Raw genomic sequence first — 21,363 nt, 5'->3', positions numbered from 1 at the left:
AGTTAGAGGTTGCTGTGAGGTGTTATGCCACGGCACTCTACCAAGGGCAACATAGTGAGACTCTGTGTCAAAAATAAATAAATAAAAAATAAGTAAAAGATTTGAAACCAGTTTGGTGAAGAAATTCCATACTCTTATACTCATTGCAGTGCTATTCCCAATACCAAGTTTTGGAGTCAACATAAGTGTCCATCAGCAGATGAATGGATAAAGAAAATGTGGCATATACAGTTGACCCTCGAACAACACAGATTTGGACTGCAAGTGTCCATTCATTTATATGCAGGTTTTCTTCCCCCTCTGTCACCCCAAGACAGCTGGACCAACTGGACCAAGTTCACCTCTTTCTCCTTCTCCTTAGCATGCTCAATGTGAAGACCATGCAGATGAGGAGGACCTTTATGATGACCCACTTCCGCTTATAATAGATGTATTTTTTCTTCTTATAATTTTCTTTTTTTTATTATTTGTTTTTTGTTTTCGAGACAGTGACTCACTCTGTCACCCTCAGTAGAGTGCCATGGCAACATAGCTCACAGTAACCTCAAACTCCTGGGCTCAAGTGATCCTCCTGCTGCAGCCTACCCCCCAGTAGCTGGGACTAGAGGCATCCACCACAATGCCCGGCTGTTTTTAGAGATGGGGTCTTGCTCTTCCTCAGCCTGGTCTCCAACCCTTGATCTCAGGCAATCTCCTTACCTTGGCCCCTGAGAGTGCGAGGATTAGAGGTGTGAGCCATTGTGCCTGGCCCCCTTTTCTTTTCTTTTCTTTTCTTTTTTTTGAGACAGAGTCTCACTATGTCGCCCTTGGTAGAGTGCCGTGGCATTACAGCTTATAGCAACCTCAAACTCTTGGGCTTCAACTGTTCTTTTGTCTCAGCCTCCCAAGTAGCTGGGACTATAGGTACCCACCACAATGCCTGGCTATTTTTTGGTTGTAGTTGTCATTGTTCTTTAGCAGGCCCGGGCTGGGTTCGAACCCACCAGCCTTGGTGTATGTGGCTGGTGCTATAATCGCTGTGCTACAGGCGCTGAGCCCCGCTTATGATTTTCTTAATAGCAGTTTTTTGTCTAGCTTTGTTGTCAGAATTCAGTATATAATATATTTACATACAAAATATGTGTTAATTGGCTATTTATGATATCAGTGAGGTTTCTGGTTAACAGTGGACTATTAGTTAAGATAGTCTCTTTTGGAGAGACTCAAAAGTTCTATGCAGATTTTTGACTGCAAGGCATTCCTAACAGTCACCTTATTCAAAGGTCAATTGTGTACAAAATGGAATACTATTTGGCCTTGATGAATAAAATTGGAGAACATTATGCTAACTGAAATAAGCCAGGCTCAAAAAGACAAATACCTCATGTTCTCAGGTGTGTGTTTTTTTATTTTTTAAAAAAGAGAGTCTTGGGTGGCACCTGTGGCTCAGTGGGTAGTGCACTGACCCCATATGCCCAGGGTCGCGGATTTGAACCTGGCTCTGGCCAAACTGTAACAGAAAATAGCCGGGCGTTGTGGCGAGCGCCTGTAGTCCCAGCTACAGGAGGTTGCTGTGGGCTGTGATGCCACAGCAATCTACCAAGGGTGATGGAGTGAGACTCTGTCTCAAAAAAAAGAGAGAGTCTCACCCCGTTGCTCTGGGTAGAGTGCTGTAGCATCATAGCTCACAGCAACCTCAAACTCCTGGACTTAAGCAGTCCTCTTGCCTCAGCCTCCTGAGTAGCTGGGACCTTAGGCACCCACCACACACCCAGCTAATTTTTTTTTTTGTTGTTGAGACAGGTTCCCACCCTATGCCCCTGAGCAGAGTGCAGTGGGCGTGGTAGCTCACCACAACCTCAGACTCAGGCTGCGGGCACCCCGGAAGCCACTGGGATTATAGGCGCTCACCGCGGCGCCCAGCTGGGTTTTTCCATTTTTTTCACGAGTCGGGGTCTCACTGTCGCTCAGGGAGTCTCGAACTCCTGAGCTCAAGCGATTCTCCCTCCTCAGCCTCCCACAGTGCTGGGATTACAGGCGTGAGCCACCGCGCCTGGCCCAGCTAATTTTTTTAATTTTTACTAGAGAGGCGGTCTCACTCTTGCTCAGGCTGATTGGAACTTCTGAGTTCAGGCAGTTCACCCACCTTGGCCTCCCAGAGTGCTAGGATTATAGGCATAAGCCACTGTGCTCGGCCTCAGTGCATGTGGCTGGCACCATAACCACTGTGCTGCAGGCACCGAGACCAATAAAGAAATTTTTTATGTCAACTTTATCATATCTGTGTGGTAGAGTTTGCTGCCATCTTATGGTACCTTTGTGGGATTTATATTTTTTTCTGATTCTTAGGAGGAAGCACGAAAACATTTTAACTGTCCACTTCTGGAGGGAATGGAACTTGAAAATCAAGGTGGTATGGGCACTGAGCTCAACCATTGGGAAAAAAGATTATTAGAGGTCAGTTTATTTTTAAATTTTATTAGGTCTTTTTTATTTAATGATAAGAAGTCATGATAAAAACATATTCAGGGGTGGCGCCCGTGGCTCAGTGAGTAGGGCACCGGCCCCCTATACTGAGGGTGGCGGGTTCAAACCCAGCCCCAGCTGAACTGCAACCAAAAAATAGCTGGGCGTTGTGGCGGGCGCCTGTAGTCCCAGCTGCTTGGGAGGCTGAGGCAAGAGAATCGCAGAAGCCCAAGAGCTGGAGGTTGCTGTGAGTCCTGTGACATCATGGCCTATATCGCAAAATATCAAAACTGCAAAATCTCAAAACTGCAAATGCTGGCATGGATGTGGAGAGAAAGGAACACTGCTGATGGGACTGCAAACTAATACAACCTTTTTGGAAGGAAGTATGGAGAAACCTTAAAGAATTCAACCTAGACCTCCTATTTGATCCTGCAATCCCATTACTGGGCATCTATCCAGAAGAAGAAAAAAACACTTTTATTATAAAGACACTTGTACTAGACTTTATCACAGCTCAATTTACAGTCGCTAAAATGAGGAAACAGCCTAAATGCCCTTCAACCCAGGAATGGATTGGCAAGCTGTGGTATATGTATACCATGGAATACTATTCAGCAATTTTAAAAAATGGAGATTTTGCAGCATTTGTATTAACCTGGATAGAAGTGGAACACATTATTCTTAGTGAAGCATCACATGAATGGAGAAGCATGAATCCTATGTATTCAACTTTGATATGAGGACAGTTAAAGACAATTAATGACCCAGTAGGGCTTGGGGGAAGAGGAGAGCAGAGAAGGAGAAGGTGAGGGAAAGGAAAAGAAAAAAAAAAGAAAAAACAAAATAGTGAACATCTATGTTTTAAATGTTTTGTTTTAAAAAATAAAGTAATGAACACCTTATTAATATCTGTGATACATTGCCTTTTGGGGGTAGTGTATTGGTTGGTGTTCTTAGAGTCAACTACACAAGCTCACAAGAGTTTAGATATTAGAAAGAATACACAGCATGCTGGCACAGCAGAGTCCAGCATTTCTCTTGTGCTCCACACAGTAGTAGGGAGGCTGTTCCCTTTGCTTCTCTCCCTTTTCCTATGGTGTGGTGGCATCACAGCTCACAGCAACCTCTAAATCTTGGGCTTAAGTGATTCTCTTGCCTCAGTCTCCTGAGTAGCTGGGAGTATAGGCGTGGTTGTAGTGTCATGGCTATTTTTGGTTGCAGTTGTCATTGTTTAGCAGTGCTTGTATATTTTTTGGTTGCAGTTGTCATTGTTTAGCAGTGCTTGGATATTTTTTGGTTGCAGTTGTCATTGTTGTTTTAGCAGTCCCTGGCAGGGCTTGAACCCATCAGCCTTGGTGTATGTGGCCAGCAGCCTACTCAATGAGCTACGGGTGCCGAGGCTTTTTTTTTTTTTTTTTTGAGACAGACTCTTACTGTGTTGCCCTCAGTAGAGTGCCATGGCATCGTAGCTTACAAGCTCAAACTCTTGGGCTTAAGCGATTCTCTTGCCTCAGCCTCCCAAGTAGCTAGGACTACAGGCGCCCACCACAATGCCCAGCTATTTTGTTGTTGTTCTTGTTGTCATTGTTGTTCTGGCAGACCCAGGCTGGGTTCAAACCCACCAGCTCCTGTATATGTTGCTGGTGCCCTGGCCACTTGAGCTTAGGCGCTGAGCCTTTTTTTTTTTTGAGACAGAGTCTCACTATGTCGCCCTTGGTAGAGTGCCTTGTCATCACTGCTGTCTCTTGGGCTTAAGTGATTCTCTTGCCTCAGCCTCCCAACTAGCTGGGACTATAGGCACCCGCCCCGATGCCCAGCTATTTTTTTGTTGTAGTTGTCGTTTAGCAAGCCGGGGCCAGGTTTGAACCCGTCAGCCCAGATGTATGTGACTAGAGCCCTAACCACTGTGCAATGGGCGCCAAGCCAGTCGATATATACTTATCTTCATTTTCGTCACAGTTCTAAATGTTAGCCATAATGGAGATATTTGAGGCAAAAAATAAATTTTATGTTTCAGTCTAGTCATTTAATTTGTTAATATTTTTGAGACAGAGTCTTACTTTGTCATCTTGAGTAGAGTGCTGTGACGTCATCATAGCTCACAGCAACCTCAAATTCTTGGACTTGAACAATCCTCTTGCCTCAGCCTTTGGTGTATTTGGGACTCTAGGTGCCCGCCATGACACCCAACTAGTTTTTCTATTTTTGGTAGAGATAGGGTCTCCCTCTTGCTTACACTGGTCTTGAACTCCTGAGTTCAAGGGATCCACTGGCTTCAGCCTCCCAGAGTGCTAGAATTACAGGCATGAGCTACCTTGCCTACCCAGTCTAGTCATTTTAAAGGAAGCTTATGCATTTCACCATTTTTAAGTGAATATTCTGTCAGCCACTCACACTTGAAACATTTTTTATTTTTATTTATTTTTTTTTTTTGTAGAGACAGAGTCTCACTTTATGGCCCTCAGTAGAGTGCCGTGGCCTCACACAGCTCACAGCAACCTCCAACTCCTGGGCTTAAGCGATTCTCTTGCCTCAGCCTCCCGAGTAGCTGGGACTACAGGCGCCTGCCACAACACCCGGCTATTTTTTGGTTGCAGTTTGGCCGGGGCTGGGTTTGAACCCATCACCCTCGGTATATGGGGCCGGCGCCCTACCGACGGAGCCACAGGCGCCGCCCCACTTGAAACATCTTAAACATATATTAGAGGGGGTCACAGAAATTATTAAAAGTTGCAGAGTCTAGTGTTCTAATTAAAATCTTTTGGTGATTTCCAGAATGAAGCAATGACCGGTTCTCACACCCAGAACCGAGTCCTCTCGAGAATCACTCTGGCATTAATGGAAGACACTGGGTAAGACAATTGTAAGAATACGATAGAATTATTATTTTTTTTTTGAGACAGAATCTCACTTTGTCACCCTCAGTAGAGTGTTGTGGCATCACAGCTCACAGCACCCTCAAAGTCTTGGGTTCAAGTGATTGTCTTGCCTCAGCTTCCCAAGTAGCTGGGACTACAGGCACCTGTCACAACACCCAGCTATTTTTAGAGACGATATCTCACTGTGGCTCAGGCTGGTCTCAAACTTAGGATCTAAGGCAATCCATCCACCTTGGCCTCCCAAAGTACTAGGTTTATAGGCGTGAGCCATTGTGCCTGGCCAATATAAATTCTTTATTAAAATGAAATGAAGATTGTAGTTTAAGAAAATGCTCAAGCAAAATATACTTATTAATTTTTTTTATTTGTTTTTGGAGTAGCATATCACTTTGTTGTTCTGGCTAGAATACCAGTAGTATCATTGTACCTCACTGCAACTGCAAACTCCAGGGCTCAAATGATCCTCCTGCCTTAGTCTCCTAAGTAGTTGTATCTTAGGTATACGCCACTATGCCTAGCTAATTTTCTTCTCTTTTTAGTAGATAAAGGGTTTCATTCTTGCTCAGGCTGATCTGGAGCTCTTGATTTCAAGCAGTCCTCCTGCCTCAGCCTCCTAGAGTGCTAGAATTACAGGCATGAGCCACTGTGTCAAGCTGAGGTGGGCTGATTCTTGAATCATGTGAGCAATTAGTTGTCCATTAAATATACCAGCTCCATTCCTTCCTCCAGTCAATAAATGTTTGAGGCCCTGAGGTATAATAATGAGTAGAGCAAATCCCTGATATTATGAGATTTAGCTTCTGATAAGCAGAGACTATGCTACTATAAAGGAAAGACTAAATAATTTTTAAGTGAAATTGGTGATGTATGCAATTCTGGTATTTATTTATTTAGAGACAGAGTCTTGCTCTGTCTCCTGGGCTAGAGTGCCATGATTTCACCATAGCTCACAGCAACCTGAAACGCAATAGTGCAAGCAGTCTTCCTGCTGCAGCCTCCCAAGTACTTGGGACTATAGGCTCCTACCGCAACACTTGGCTGGCTTTTCTTTTCTTTTTAAGATTTTTATGTTCCCCTATATCCTATTTATTGATTCATTTATTTTTATTTTTTATTTTTTTGGCCAGGGCTAGGTTTGAACTCGGCACCTCAAGCATATGGGACCGGCGCCCTACCCCTTTGAACCACAGGCGCTGCCTTGGCTGGCTTTTCTATTTTTAGTGGAGATTGCCTCTCTCTTGTTCAGGCTGGTCTTGAACTCCTGACCTCAAGTGATCCTCCTCCCCTGACCTCCCAGAGAGCTAGGATTATAGGCATCAGGTACTACGCCTGGCCTAGATTTCCTGGTTTTTAAAGAAGTGGAAATTTCTGGTAAAGTAGCGAAATGCTGTTCTTAAATGCAATCTTTTATAGAATCCCTACGTATAAAGCAAATAAAATCAGAGCTACTTTAGTAGAATCATTTTGCCTCTTGCTCTAGACAGTGTGAGGAAAAATTTGAAAATTAATGGTAGAGGTGTTATTAAAACCATGAAAATTGTTGACATTGCCTTAACCCTGTAATGAGGTAAGGGTGGTCAAGATGTATGAGGATTTGGCTCTGCACCTGTAGTTCAAGCTGCTAAGGTGCCAGCTACATACGGGAGCTGGCGGGTTCAAATCCAGCCCAGGCCTGCCAAGCAACAATGACAACTACAACCAAAAAATTATCCATTAAAAAAAAAATTATCCATTAACCTCTTGTTTAATTTTTTTTATTCATTTTCCCTATTGTGGTAAGGATAAAAAGGAAAAAATATATTTTTCATTCATTAATGATTGTTTCCTAAATCTATTAATTAAAGATAGGTTACATAATGGTACTTTTCTAATTCTGTTGTTTCCACTTTCATTAACTAGAATTCTGTAAAGTGCTTCCTTATAAACCAAAGCTATTTACAAACCCTAAAATACAGTTTATAACACTTAAGTGATTAATTTTCACCCTCTCTTTTTTTTTTTTTTTTTTTTTTTAAAGAGACTGAGTCTCATCACAGCTCACTCCAGACCAATAGTTCAAGACCAGCTTGGGCTTAGGCAATTTTCTTGCCTCAGCCTTCTGAGTAGCTGGGACTACAGGCACCTGCCACAATGCCCGGCTGTTTTTTGTTGCAGTTTGGCCTGGGCCTGGTTTAAACCTGCCACCCTTGGTATATGGGGCTGGCGTCCCACCACTGAGCCACAGGTGCTGCCCTAATTTTCACCTTCTAATTGCCAGGTTTGTTTTTTTTTGTTTTTGTTTTTGTTTTTGGCCAGGGCTGGGTTTGAACCCGCCACCTCTGGCACATGGGACCGGTACCCTACTCCTTGAGCCACAGGCACCGCCCTTGTTTTTGTTTTTTAAGATAGAGTCTCAAGCTGTCACCCTGGGCAGAGTGCTATGGTATCACAGCTCACAGCAAACTCCAACTCCTGGGCTCAAGCGATTCTCCTGCCTCCGCCTCCCAAGTAGCTGGGACTACAGGCGCCTGCCACAACACCTGGCTATGTTTTTTTTGGGTTGCAGCCGTCATTGTTGTTTTCTGGGCCCAGGCTGGATTTGAACCCACCAGCTCAGATGTATGTGGCTGGCACCTTAGCCACTTGAGCCACAGGCACTGAGCCAAAATTGCCAGTTTTTAAATGGAATTTGTGCCATAGGTGCTCTCAATCATGTCCAATTTTATGTATATATATATATACACACCACACACATATATATACACATATACATATATATTCATAAGTGCTTTCTTTTTCTTTTTTAGTGTATGAAGTCATAGCTTTTCATATACTTTAGACAGTTGTATTCTTTTTTTTTTTTTTTAATGCTCGTATTGCCCTATCATTAGCCCAAGGGAGTCTTTTTCTTGGTTGGGTCCTGAGTCCTTTTGACAAACTCACTAGTTTTTGATTGTTTCCTTGCTTTCTGCTATGACACAGTGTACCAGGCTGAACAGCACATGCTCAATCTTAGATCTAGTTATCAGCCAATCTTTCAAGACATATTGGTGCCTTTTAATGGAAATAGTGTTTAGAAATCACAATCTAGTCACTGTGTTCAATGTTACTGGGTTGTCATTACTTCTACTTTTCAGTGAACCACTTTAGGAAATTAACATTTTTGAAAAAAAAGATGACATTGTATTCCTTGTAGTGCTAATGTAACTCTTTCCCCTTCAGCCAGGCATGGTGGTAATCTGAGCACTTTGGGAGTCTGAGGCTAGAGGATTGCTTGAGACCAGTAGTTCAAGACCAGCTTAGGCAACATAGGTAGCAAGGTCCCATCTGTTCATCTAGCTGGAGGTTGGGGCACATGCCTGTAGTTCTAGCTACTCAGGTGACTGAGGCAAATTGATTGCTTGAGCTCAGGAGCTGAAAGTTACAGTGAGCTGTGACTTCAGCCTGGGCAACACAAGGAGACTCTGTCTCTCAGAAAGAAAAAAAAAAAAAAGACAGTAATAAAAAGTACTTTGTTTGAATTATTTCCACAGCTGGTATAAAGCAAATTACAGCATGGCTGAGAAGTTAGACTGGGGCCGAGGAATGGGCTGTGACTTTGTCAGGAGGAGCTGTAAATTCTGGATTGATCAGCAGAGACAAAAGTAAGAATGCATTTCCTCACAAGGTCATTGATTGCACAACTCATTTCTGATTTTGTACTTTATCCTAAACCTAAAATATTAACTGTTTTCAAAATGTGGTCTGAACAGTTCAATTTCAAAGTGTGTAGAAAACAATAACAAGTGCTTGGTAGTAATATAATAAAAGTAGCTACAATATTCTTTATTTTATACTGAAAGAATCCATACTAAGGGGGCCAGAGCTGTAGACATTTATAGTTAGCTTCTAATTAATAAATTTATGTATGTATATTTTTTGTAAACTTTTTGCATACTCTGTCATTCTTACTGTTTTCTCCAGACAATGCACATATATAACATAGATGAAAATGTTCATTCTGTATCAAAAAACACTAAGGTACTTTTATTTTATTTTTTATTTTTTGGAGGCAGACTCTCACTGTGTCACCCTTGGTAGAGTGCTGTAGCATCACAGCTCACAGCAACCTCAAACTCTTGGGCTTACGTGATTCTCTTGCCTCACCCTCCCAAGTAGCTCTTCGGGACTATAGGCACCCGCCACAAAGCCTGGTTATTTTTTGTTGCAGTTGTCGTTGTTTAAATGGCCCAGGCCAAATTGAACCCTCCACCCTCAGTGTATGTGGCTGGCGCTATAACCACTGTGCTACGGGCGCCAAGCCACAAAGGTACTTTTAAATAGTGGTTCTCACAGGCGGTGCCTGTGGCTCAGTGAGTAGGGTGCCGGCCCCATATACCAAGGGTGGAGGGTTCAAACCCGGCCCTGGCCAAACTGCAACAAAAAAATAGCGAGGTGTTGTGGCAGACACCGTCCCAGCTACTCAGGAGGCTGAGGCAAGAGAATCGCCTAAATAAGAGCTGGAGGTTGCTGTGAGCTGTGACACCACAGCACTCTACCGAGGGTGACAAAGTAAGACTCTGTCTTTAAAAAAGAAAAAAACAAAATAGTGATTCTCAAACCTGAATGCATATCATAATCACCTAGTAAACTTTTATAAAATACACATCTATCTTTGGTTTGAAGAGAGATACATGTATATCTAAAAATACATAAATATATAGTTGTTCTTAGGATCCTTAGGGGATTGGTTCCAGCACCTCCTGTGGATAAGAATCCACAGATGCTCAAGTCCCTTATGTATTAAAATATTGTAGTTTTGGCTCTGCGCCTGTGGCTCAAGCAGCTAAGGTGTCAGCCACATACACCTGAGCTGGTGGGCGCCTGTAGTCCCAGCTACTTGGGAGGCGGAGGCAGGAGAATCACTTGAGCCCAAGAGTTGGAGGTTTCCGTGAGCTGTGATGCTACGGCACTCTACCCAGGGGGACAGCTTGAGGCTCTGTCTCAAAAAAAAAAAAAAAAAAAAAAAAATATATATATATAGTAGTTTTTCATATGACGTACACACATCTTCTATATACTTTAAATCAGATTATTCGTAATACCTAAGACAATGTAAATGCCATGTAAATAGTTGTTACATGGTATTGTTTAAGGAATAACAACAAGAAAAAAAATCAGTACATGTTCAGTACAGATGCAACCATCATTTTTTTCCCAAACATTTTCAGTTGCAGTTGGTTGAATCCATGGATGTGGAAACCATGGGTACTAAAGGTTGACTATTTTATATTTATTTATTTATTTATTTAAACCGTGCATGAGATCTCTGTATATTTTTTACAACAACATTCTCAAAATAAAAAGTTAAAGTTGGTGGCGCCTGTGGCTCAAGGAGTAGGGCGCCGGTCCCATATGCCGGAGGTGGCGGGTTCAAACCCAGCCCCGGCCAAAAACCACAAATTAAAAAAAAAAAAAAAGTTAAAGTTAAATATACAGCATGGTGCCTATGGCTCAAGGAGTAGGGCACCGGCCCCATGTACCAGGGGTGGCGGATTCAAGCCTGGCTCCAGCCAAAAATGCAAAAATAAATAAATAAATACTTAAACATAAATAACATGTATTCTTTATTCAATTTCCACAATAGGTATAATCTTGCAAAACCATGGTACAATATCACAATCAGGTTATTGACATCGATACAGTCAGTTACAAAACATTTCCGTTACTACAAAGATCCCTTATATTGCCGTTTATAACCATACCCCACTAGGCTTGGCACCTGTAGCTCAGCGGCTAGGGCGCCAGCCACACAAACTGGAGCTGGCAGGTTCAAATTCATCCCAGGCCTGCCAAACAACAATGACAATTACAACCAAAAAATAGCTGGGTGTTGTGGCGGGCACCTGTAGTTCTAGCTACTTGGGAAGCTGAAGCAGTAGAATCATTTAGGCCCAAGAGTTTGAGGTTGCTGTGAGCTGTGATGCCACAGCGCTCTACCCAGGGCAACACAGAGAGACTCTAGTCAAAAAAACAAAACAAAACCTTGGCTCAGCGCCTGTGGCCCAAGCGGCTAAGGTGCCAGCCACATACACCTGAGCTGGCGGGTTCGAATCCAGCCTGGGCCCAACAAACAACAATGACGGCTGCAACCCAAAAATAGCCCGGCACTGTGGCAGGTGCCTGTAGTCCCAGCTACTTGGGAGGCTGAGGCAGGAGAATTGCTTGAGCCCAGTAGTTGGAGGCTGCTGTGAGCTGTGATGCCACAGCACTCTACCCAGGGTGACAGCTTGAGGCTCTGTCTCAAAAAAACAAACAAACAATACCAACCTCCTTCCTTCTCCAATTCCTCTTTAACCTCTGGAAACCACTAATCTGTTCTCCATTACTATAATTTTGTCATTTCAAATTGTTATATAAATGTATTAATGCTATATGTAAACTTTGGGAATTACTTTTTATTTTACTCAGCATAAGTCTCTGCAGATTCATCCAGGTTGTTATATACATCAATAACTTGATCCATTTCATGGATTGCAGTGTTGTTATATACATTGTTGTTACATACATCAATAACTTGATCCATTTCGTGGCTAGGTAATATTCTATAGGATGGATGTACATATCCTGGGACATCTGAGTAGTTTCCAGTTTGGGGCTATTGTGAATAAACATTTGGCTATTAACATTTATGTGTAGTGTTTTGCATAAACATAAATCTTTATTTCTTCATGATAACTGCCCAGTAGTGCGACTGCTGGCTCATTAGGTAGGTGCAGGTTTAGTTTTGTAAGAAACTGCCAAGCTGTTTTTCAGTATATTTGTATGTTAGTCAGATGTACGGGTACATACCTATAGTCTCAGCTACTCAGGAGGCTGAGGTGGGAGGACACTTGAGCCTAGGAGATCAAGGCTGCAGTGAACTATGATGATGCCACTGTACTCTAGCCAGAACAACAGAGTGAGAACCCATCTCAAAAAAAAAAAAACAGAAAGAAAGAAAGAAATGGCTGTACCATTTTACGCTCCTACCAGCAATGTGTAAGTGATACAGTTTTTCCATATCTTGGAAGCCTTTGGTATTGGGACAGTTTTTTATTTTATCTATTCTAATAGGAGAATAGTAATATTTTACTGTGGTTTTAGTTTGCATTTCCCTAATGGCAAATGATGTTGAACATCTTTTCTTTTTTCTTTTTTTTTTTTTTTTGAGACGGAGTCTCACTATGTCACCTTTGGTAGAGTGCGGTGGCATCACAGCTCACAGCAACCTCAAACTCTTGGGCTTAAGCGATTCTCTTGCCTCAGCCTTCCAAGTAGCTGGGACTACAGGCACCCGCCCCAATGCCCGGCTATTTTTTTGTGGCAGTTGTATTGTTGTTTAGCAGGCCTGGTCTGGGTTTGAACCCACCAGCCTCAGTGTATGCAGCTAGAGATCTACGGGCGCCAAACCATGTTGAATATCTTTTCATGTGCTCGTACACTATCAGTATATCCTCTTTAGTGAATCATCTCTTCATGTCCTTTTTTTTTTTTTGTAGAAACAGAGTCTCACTGTACTGCCCTCGGGTAGAGTGCCGTGGTGTCACACAGCTCACAGCAACCTCTAACTCTTGGGCTTACGTGATTCTCTTGCCTCAGCCTCCCGAGCAGCTGGGACTACAGGCGCCCGCCACAACGCCCGGCTATTTTTTTTGTTGCAGTTTGGCCGGGGCTGGGTTTGAACCTGCCACCCTCGGCATATGGGGCTGGCGCCCTACTCACTGAGCCACAGGCGCCGCCCATCTCTTCATGTCTTAAGCCAATTTTCTAATTAGATTGTTTTTTACTGTTGAGTTTTGATACTTATTTGTATATTCTAGATACTCTTCCTTCATCAGATATGCGGTATTTTTATCCTCTTTTGTAGAACATTTTTAGTTTTGAAGTTAAGATTATCAATTTGTCATTTTATTAATTAATTATTAATTATATTATTTAATTATACAGATGTTAAGTCTAAGAACTCTTTCCCAAGCTCTAGATCCTGAAATTTTTCTTGTCTTTTTTCCACGAGTTTTATAATTTTGTGTTTTGTTTTGTTTGAGACAGGGTCTCTGTTACCCAGGCTAGAGTCTAGAATGTAGTGACATCATCATAGCTTACTGCATCCTCAAACTCCTGGGCTTAAGAATCCTCCCAGGCTCAAACTATCCTCCTGCCTCGGTTGCCTAGAACTATAAGTGTGTGTCACCATGCTTGGTTAATTTTTTAAAATTTTGTAGAGGGCGGTGCCTGTGGTTCAGTGGGTAGGGTGCTGGCCCCATATACCGAGGGTGGCTGGTTCAAACCCACCCCTGGCCAAACTGCAACAAAAAAATAGCCGGGCATTGTGGCAGGCACCTGTAGTCCCAGCTACTTGGGAGACTTAAGCAAGAGAATCACCTAAACCCAGGAGTTGGAGGTTGCTGTGAGCTGTGTGACGCCATGGCACTCTACCGAGGGTGATAAAGTAAGACTCTGTCTCTACAAGAAAATACATAAATAAAATAAAATGAAATGAAATTTTGTAGAGACAGGGTCTTACTGTGTTGCTCAGACTGTTCTCAAACTCCTGGCTTCAAGTGATTCTTCCACCTTGGCCTCCCAGAATACTGGGATTATAGGTGTGAAACCACTGTGCCCAGATGATTTTATGCTGTATGTTTAAATCCATGATGCATTTTGAATTAAGTGTTGTGTAAGATGAGAGACTTAGAATTAAGGCTCATTTTGGTGTATGGATGTCCATTTATTCCAGGCTATTTTTTGTTGAAAAGGCCTGTCTCTCCTTTATTAAACTGATTTTGTACCTTTGCCCAAAACAATCATTTGGACATCTTTGTAGGGGGTCTGTTCCTGGGTTCTCTATTCCGTTTCATTTGTATGTCTTTCCACCCATAAAATACAGTCTTTGCTTACTATAAATATATGTTAATAGGAAGTCTTGAAATTGGGTAGACTCATCCTTCTACTTCATTAGTTTTAAATTTGTTTTGACTATTTTTGCTTCCTTTGGCTCCCCATATAAATTTTACAGTTATTTATATCTACAAAAAAATATCATGCTGAGATTTTACTAGGAATTATCACTAAACTATCAATGAGGAGAACTGGTATCTTTACTATATTTGTCGGGGTCCTGCCCCAGGGGCAGGGTCCACTAAGCCCTGTGGAACTGGTGGTGACCAACTGAAGAAATACAAAGTTAGAAACAACAGCAAATGGTGGTACCTGTAGCTCAGTGGGTAGGGCATCAGCTGCATACACCGAGGCTCCCAGGTTCAAACCCAGCCAGGGTCAGCTAAAATCAGCAGTGACAACTGCAACAAAAAAATAGCCGGGCATTGTGGCCAGCACCTGTAGTCCAGCTACTTGGGACACTGAGGCAAGCAACATAGACTCTTTCAAAAAGAAAAAAGAAAAAGAAAAGAAACGACAGCAAAGAAAGAGACACACGACATAGAATAGAATTAAAGGTGGGAACTCAAGGGCCAATTGCCTGTTTGTGGGATTCTGGCAATGGCACCAAGTGTTTGCTCTACTCTGCTTTCATTGGAGTCTATTTGCCCAAAGGGTAAGAAGAGGGAGGGAACAAAGACGCCAGCAATTCCTCTGAGTGAGCATATCAGCTCCTATTATTGTCATTTAAGGGTTTGACTAACCTTGAGAAACCTGAAATCTGAGCCTGGTATTGGGAGAGCCTCCCGCTTGAGATCACATACACAGATTTCTAGGGTGGTGTTAAACTCCGCTAGTTTCCTGTGGAGTATGACGCTGCTGGTGTTAATCTTCTCTGAGGAATTGGTGGGAGGGAGCAATTTTCCTCCCATCACCAACACAGAGGATATTCCTCAGAGATGAGGGATATAAGCTCTTCTGCCCGTATCTCAGGGCTCGAGCTACTCCCTTGGCCCTGCCCCAGGCAAATGCAAATCTCCACAATGAATATTTGCTTTGCCTGTGTGCTGTACAAGAACCAACCCAGTTAATGTATCTTTCTAGGTCTTTGCCATAGTCTCTTCTATGGCCATTTTTCCTCAGAGTGCTCACAGACCCAGCAGGGATATTTGTAAGCTGTATCCCCAATAGGCTAGAGTTTCAGAAAAGGCAGGAAGCTTGCTAGCAAGGGCTAGCTTAAAGGTAAACTAGCTGACTTTTCTTTGTTCTGGCTCACTCAGCTTACTTTTTAATTTTCCTCTTTTTCTGGGGGCACTTTCCCTTGCCAAGAATGGGGTCTTCATTCCCCATTCTCTCCAGAAATATTGAATTTTCCAATTATGAATCCAGTGAGGAGAGGACATTCTATCAGGAATAGATGTTGACTTTTGTTAAAGGCTTTTTCTGCTTTAGTTGATATACATGATATCATGATTTTTCTTTTTTAGCCTTATTTTTTTTTTCAGTTTTTGGCCGGGACTGGGTTTGAACCCACACCTCCGGTATATGGGGCCAGCACCTACTCCTTTGAGACATAGGCGCCACACACACCCCCGCTTTGTTTTTTAAGAGACAATCTCACTCTATCGCCCTCGGTAGAGTGCCGTAGTGTCACAGGGGCTTAGGCTATTCTCTTGCCTGACCCTCCAAAGTAGCTGGGACTACAGGCACCCACCACAACACCAGGGTATTTTTTGTTGCAGTTTGGCTGGAGCCAGGTTTGAACCTGCCACCCTTATTATATGCTTCTGGTGCTCTACCCGCTGAGCCACAGGTGCCGCCCCTTTTTAGCCTTTTATTATAATGAATTACATTGATTGGTTTTCAAATATTTAACCAGCCTTGCATCCTTGGAATAAATCCTTCTTGGTCATAGCATATAATTGTGTATATTACTGAATTCTATGTGCTAATATTTTGTTATGGAGTTTTTGTGTCTGTTCATTAGGAATATTGATCTAGTTTATTTTTTCTCCCCCAATTATTTTCCCTTTAATTGAGTTGCTGTGAACTAGGTTAGCACTGTAGCCTGGGCAGCAGAGTGAGACTGTCTCAAAAAAAAAAAAAAAAAAAAAAAGAAAGAAAAGAAAAAGAAGAGAGATTCCCAAGTAAATGTGCAAGAAGGTTTGGGAGGGACCCACTGTTCCAATGTGTTAAAGGAAGCATATAACAGTGCAGCTGCAAGAACTTAAAGAGAATTTTTCTTTTTTTCTGTTAACAGCTGGGACTCTGTTTACAGTTTCTCTTTTGGTCCCATTTATAGGATCACTTAACACCAAAAATAGAAGGAGATTTCTACTTCCCCATTTTTTTTTTTTTTTGTAGAGACAGAGTCTCACTTTATGGCCCTCGGTAGAGTGCCGTGGCCTCACACAGCTCACAGCAACCTCCAACTCCTGGGCTTCGGCGATTCTCTTGCCTCAGCCTCCCAAGTAGCTGGGACTACAGGCGCCCGCCACAACGCCCGGCTATTTTTTGGTTGCAGTTTGGCCAGGGCCGGGTTTGAACCCGTCACCCTCGGTATATGGGGCCGGCGCCCTACCGACTGAGCCACAGGAGCCGCCCCTACTTCCCCATTCTTAATCTGTCAATCGCCTAAATTCTGTCATAAGCCGATTTTAACAAAATTTTTTTAAATGGCCAAGATAGTAAATATTTTGAGCTTTGAGGGTTGTTAATCTTTGTCACAACTATGTAACCCTCCTTTTATATAGCAAGAGACAAAACAAATGGATGTGGCCATGTTCCAATTATACTTTATTTGGACATAAACAGGTTATGAGAAAAACAAGCGAAGAAAGAAACAGATTGTAGACAGGATCTGACCCAAGAATTGAGCTTGTGGACCCATATCATAAGCATTCAAGTGTCTCACTTGTGAAGCACTCAAGTTCAGAAGTATTTACAGGACAAAAGCCATCTTCTGGTACCAGCCCCAGTCTGACTATAGTTTTGAGTTATTTTAAATATTCCAATGTGACCCCCTTTGACTGAGCACAGGGGCTAGTGCTTAAGTTCTGAGCTTTATCAGCTATGACTTCTTCTCCATCATTGGGACAGCTGTTTGAGAAGGAATCATTTGAACCTATGCACACTCAAAACAAGGTTCTTTCTATGATTGAAGAACTAAAACTAATAGGTTACCCAACTTCTGCCTAGCTCATTTGACGTTAATGATGGCTCTAGAGCTGCACTCTCTAACCATGGAACTACTAACCATGTGTACCTATTTTAATTTGTATTTAAATTAATGAAAGCTAAATAAAATTTAAAATTTAGTTCTTTAGTTGGATAGTCAACTTTCAAGTGATTAATAACCATATATGGTTAGTGGCTACCATATTGGACACTGCAGATATATAGAACTGTCATTACAGACAGTTCTATTACACAGTGCTGTTCTAGACTTTGTAAGCCATGAATATTGAACAGGTCTAACTTTGGAATTTTTTAAATCACTAATTTTTAACTTTGTTGTTCTTTATTCATTTAACCAAAACTCATTTTTATAGTATAATTTAATTGTAATATACTCTTTTATTTTAGAGAAAAAAGGAAAGTTTCATGGTATCAAGAAAGCGACTGAGGCCAGACATGGTGGCTCTAACTATATATAATCCTAGCACTCTGGGAGGCCGAGGCAGGTAGATTGCCTGAACTCACTGGTTTGTGACCAGCCTGAGCAAAAAAGAAAGACCTCGTCTCTACTAAAAATAGAAAAAATGAGGCAAGAGGATCGCTTGAGTCCAAGAGTTGGAGGTTGCTGTGAGCTCTGACGTTACAGCACTCTACAGCCAGGGCAAGAGCTTGAGACTCTGTCTCAAAAAAAAAAAAGAAAAGAAAAGAAAGTGATTGAGTAAGAACTACTGGTCATAGTCATAGGAAAATTTGTTATGGGAAGTGGAATTACATTTATTGAGAAACTTGTATGTGCTGGGCACTTAGTGCTTTGTAGTTGAAGCTCAGGAAAGTTAAGTAAATAACAAATAGGTGGCTAGTACTGGTATTTGAATCTAAACCTTTGTGATGACTTCAAAATCTTTGCTTTTCTATTATATTGTGCTAATTCAAATTTACTGAAAGCTATGGTAGACATTTTATATGTCTTAAGAAACTATAATTCTCCAAAGAGCATTATTGATATACTATGTAAATTTAAATAAGGTCAACATCAGTCTTCTTTAAAATAAGAAATCTAGTATAGGCTTTTTCCTTTAACAAACAAATGGGAGAAGAGAAAAATCACCAGTGATCCTATTACAATTTGGCAGGTCAGTTTTTTTTTTTGTTTGTTTTTGTTTTTTTTTTGTTTGTTTGTTTTTGAGACAGAGTCTCACTCTGTTACCCTGGGTAGAGTGCCATGGCATTATAGCTCACAGCAACCTCAAACTTTTGGGCTCAAGAGATCCTCTCGCCTCAGTCTCCCAAATAGCTGAGACTACAGGTGCCCACCACAAAGCCTGGAAAGTCTTTCTTTCCTTTCTTTTCTCTCTCTCTCTCTCTCTCTCTCTCCTTCCTTCCTCTCTCCCTCCCTCCCTCCTTCCTTCCCTCTCTCTCTTTCTCTCTCTCTCTTTTTCTTTCTTTCTCTCTTTCTTTCTCTCTCTTTCTTTGTCTCTCTCTCTTTCTCTCTCTCTTTCTTTCTCTCTCTCTTTCTTTTTTTTTTTTTTTTGTAGAAACAGGGTCTTTCTCTTGCTCAGGCTGGTCTTGAATTCCTGAGCTCAAACAATCCACCCACCTTAGCCTCCTAGAGTGCTAGGATTATAGGTGTGAGCCACCCGCACCCAGCCAGATTCCAATATCTTTTGAGAATTTACAAGACCCCCTTTTTAAAATTATACTTCCAACATTAGATTTAATAGACAGTAGAAAAAGTTGGTAATAATTAGGAAAACAAAGTGAACAATCTTTATTTTGCACAGGAAAATGAGATTGTCATATGAACGTTTTTAATTTAATGAATTGTCAAATAAAGGATTCCTTAAACTATATTAGGGAATTGAAAAAATGTCACTCTCCGTAGCTACAGGGCAGAGGAACAATACTTCCATCTCTTTCTGAGACTCCATTTGATAATTATGAAGATTTTTATTTTTAGGCCACAAAGCAAGCTAGGCACTATGACCTATGCCTGTAAACCCACCTACTCAGAGGGTTAAGGTGGGAAGATTGCTTTACCCCAAGAGTTCAAGACCAGCCTGTGCAATGTAGTAAGAACGCATCTCAAAAAAAAATGCAAAGCAGGTCAGCAAAACTCTATTTCACAAAAGTCAAGAAAGAGGTAAAGCATTTCATTTAATAAGTGAGATAAGGGGCATGAATAGAACCTTTTCTGAAGAAGACACGAATGGCTAGCAAACATATGAAAAAATGCTCATCATCCCTAAATTATTAGAGAAATGCAAATGAAAACCACCCTGAGATACCATCTAACCTCAGCGAGAATGGCCCACATCACAAAATCTCAAAACTGCAGATGCTGGCATGGATGTGGAGAGAAGGGAACACTTTTACACCGCTGGTGGGACTGCAAACTAATACATCCTTTTTGTAAGGAATTATGGAGAACCCTCAAAGAACTCAAGCTACAGGGAGGTACCTATGGTTCAGTGAGTAGGGCGCCGGCCCCATATACCAAGGGTGGCATGTTCGAACCCGGCCCCGGCCAAACTGCAACAAAAAAATAGCCAGGCGTTGTGGCAGGCACCTGTAGTCCCAGCTACTTGGGAGGTTCAGGCAAGAGAATCACCTAAGCCCAAGAGCTGTGAGCTGTAACGCCCTGGCACTCTACCAAGGGCAACAAAGTGAGACTGTCTATTAAAAAAAAAAAAAAGAACTCAAGCTACACCTCCCATTTGATCCTGCATCCCATTACTGGGCATCTACCCAGAAGGAAGAAAATCCTTTTATCATAAGGACACTGCACTAGACTATTTATCACAGTTCAATTTACAATCACCAAAATGTGGAAATAGCCTAAATGCCCACCAACCCAGGAATGGATTAACAAGCTGTGGTATATGTATGCCATGGAATACTATTTAGCCATTAAAAAAGATGGAGACTTTACATCCTTCGTATTAACCTGGATGGAAGTGGAACACATTATTCTTGTAAAGCATCGCAAGAACGGAGAAGCATGAATCCTATGTATTCAATTTTGATATGAGGACAATTAATGACCTAGTACTCGGTGGGGGTAGGGGAAGGGGAGAGCAGAGAGAGAAAGAAGGAGGGAGGGGGATGAGGGAAAGGAAAAGCTGAGAGAGAGGGAAGGAAGGAGGGGGGCGGGGTCTCAGTGTGTGACACACCTCTTGGGGGCAAGACACAATTTACCTAACAAATCCAATCAGTGTAACCTGGTTTCTTGTACCCTCAGTGAATCCCCAACAATAAAAAAAAAATAATAAGCTAACAAATGCAATCAGTGTAACCTGGTTTATTGTACCCTCAATGAATCCCCAACTATAAAAAATAATAATAAGTGAGATATGTTGGCTTGGCGCCTGTAGCTCAGTGGTTAGGGTGCCAGCCACATACACTGGGGCTGGCAGGTTTGAACCTGTGCCTGCTAAACAACAATGACAACTACAAGAAAAAAATAGCTGGGCATTGTGGCAGGTGCCTGTAGTCCCAGTAACTTGGGAGGCTGAGGCAAGAGAATTGCCCTAGCCCAAGAGCTGGAGGTTGCCGTGAGCTGTGACACCACAGCACTCTACCGAGGGTGACATAAAAAGAGGGTCTCTTAAAAAAATAAAAATAAGGGTGGCGCCTGTGGCTCAGTGAGTAGGGCGCCGGCCCCATATACCGAGGGTGGTGGGTTCAAACCCAGCCCCGGCCAAAACTGCAACAAAAAAAAAAAAAAATAGCCGGGCGTTGTGGCGGGTGCCTATAGTCCCAGCTACTCGGGAGGCTGAGGCAGGAGAATCGCCTAAGCCCAGGAGTTGGAGGTTGCTGTGAGCTGTGTGACGCCACGGCACTCTACTGAGGGCAATAAAGTGAAACTCTGTCTCTACAAAAAAATAAAAATAAAAATAATAAAAATAAAAATAAGTGACATAATGTTAGAGTGGATCTAGTATTAATCTTCCACATCTACATTAAGCATTTTCTTTTATTCTGT

The 21,363-nt window shown here is 42.1% G+C and overlaps 1 protein-coding gene across 3 annotated transcripts in view; it reads left to right on the top strand.

Moving 5' to 3' along the window:
- LMLN (leishmanolysin like peptidase) overlaps nt 1-21,363 on the top strand; it is a 90,204-nt gene that overhangs the window by 44,458 nt on the left and 24,383 nt on the right. For 2 of the 3 annotated variants that reach the window (XM_053564500.1, XM_053564502.1), the window contains exons 10-12: nt 2,329-2,436; nt 5,224-5,300; nt 8,840-8,950. In XM_053564500.1, coding sequence (XP_053420475.1) covers nt 2,329-2,436; nt 5,224-5,300; nt 8,840-8,950 — 296 coding nt within the window. The remainder of the gene's footprint in view (nt 1-2,328; nt 2,437-5,223; nt 5,301-8,839; nt 8,951-21,363) is intronic. The other variant, XM_053564501.1, reaches the window with a different exon arrangement.

Source organism: Nycticebus coucang, chromosome 16 (assembly GCF_027406575.1).
Source record: "Nycticebus coucang isolate mNycCou1 chromosome 16, mNycCou1.pri, whole genome shotgun sequence".
NCBI classification, from domain to species: Eukaryota; Metazoa; Chordata; class Mammalia; order Primates; family Lorisidae; genus Nycticebus; species Nycticebus coucang.
Note: the sequence above shows the minus strand (reverse complement) of the source record. Positions and strands in the feature narration are given on the sequence as shown.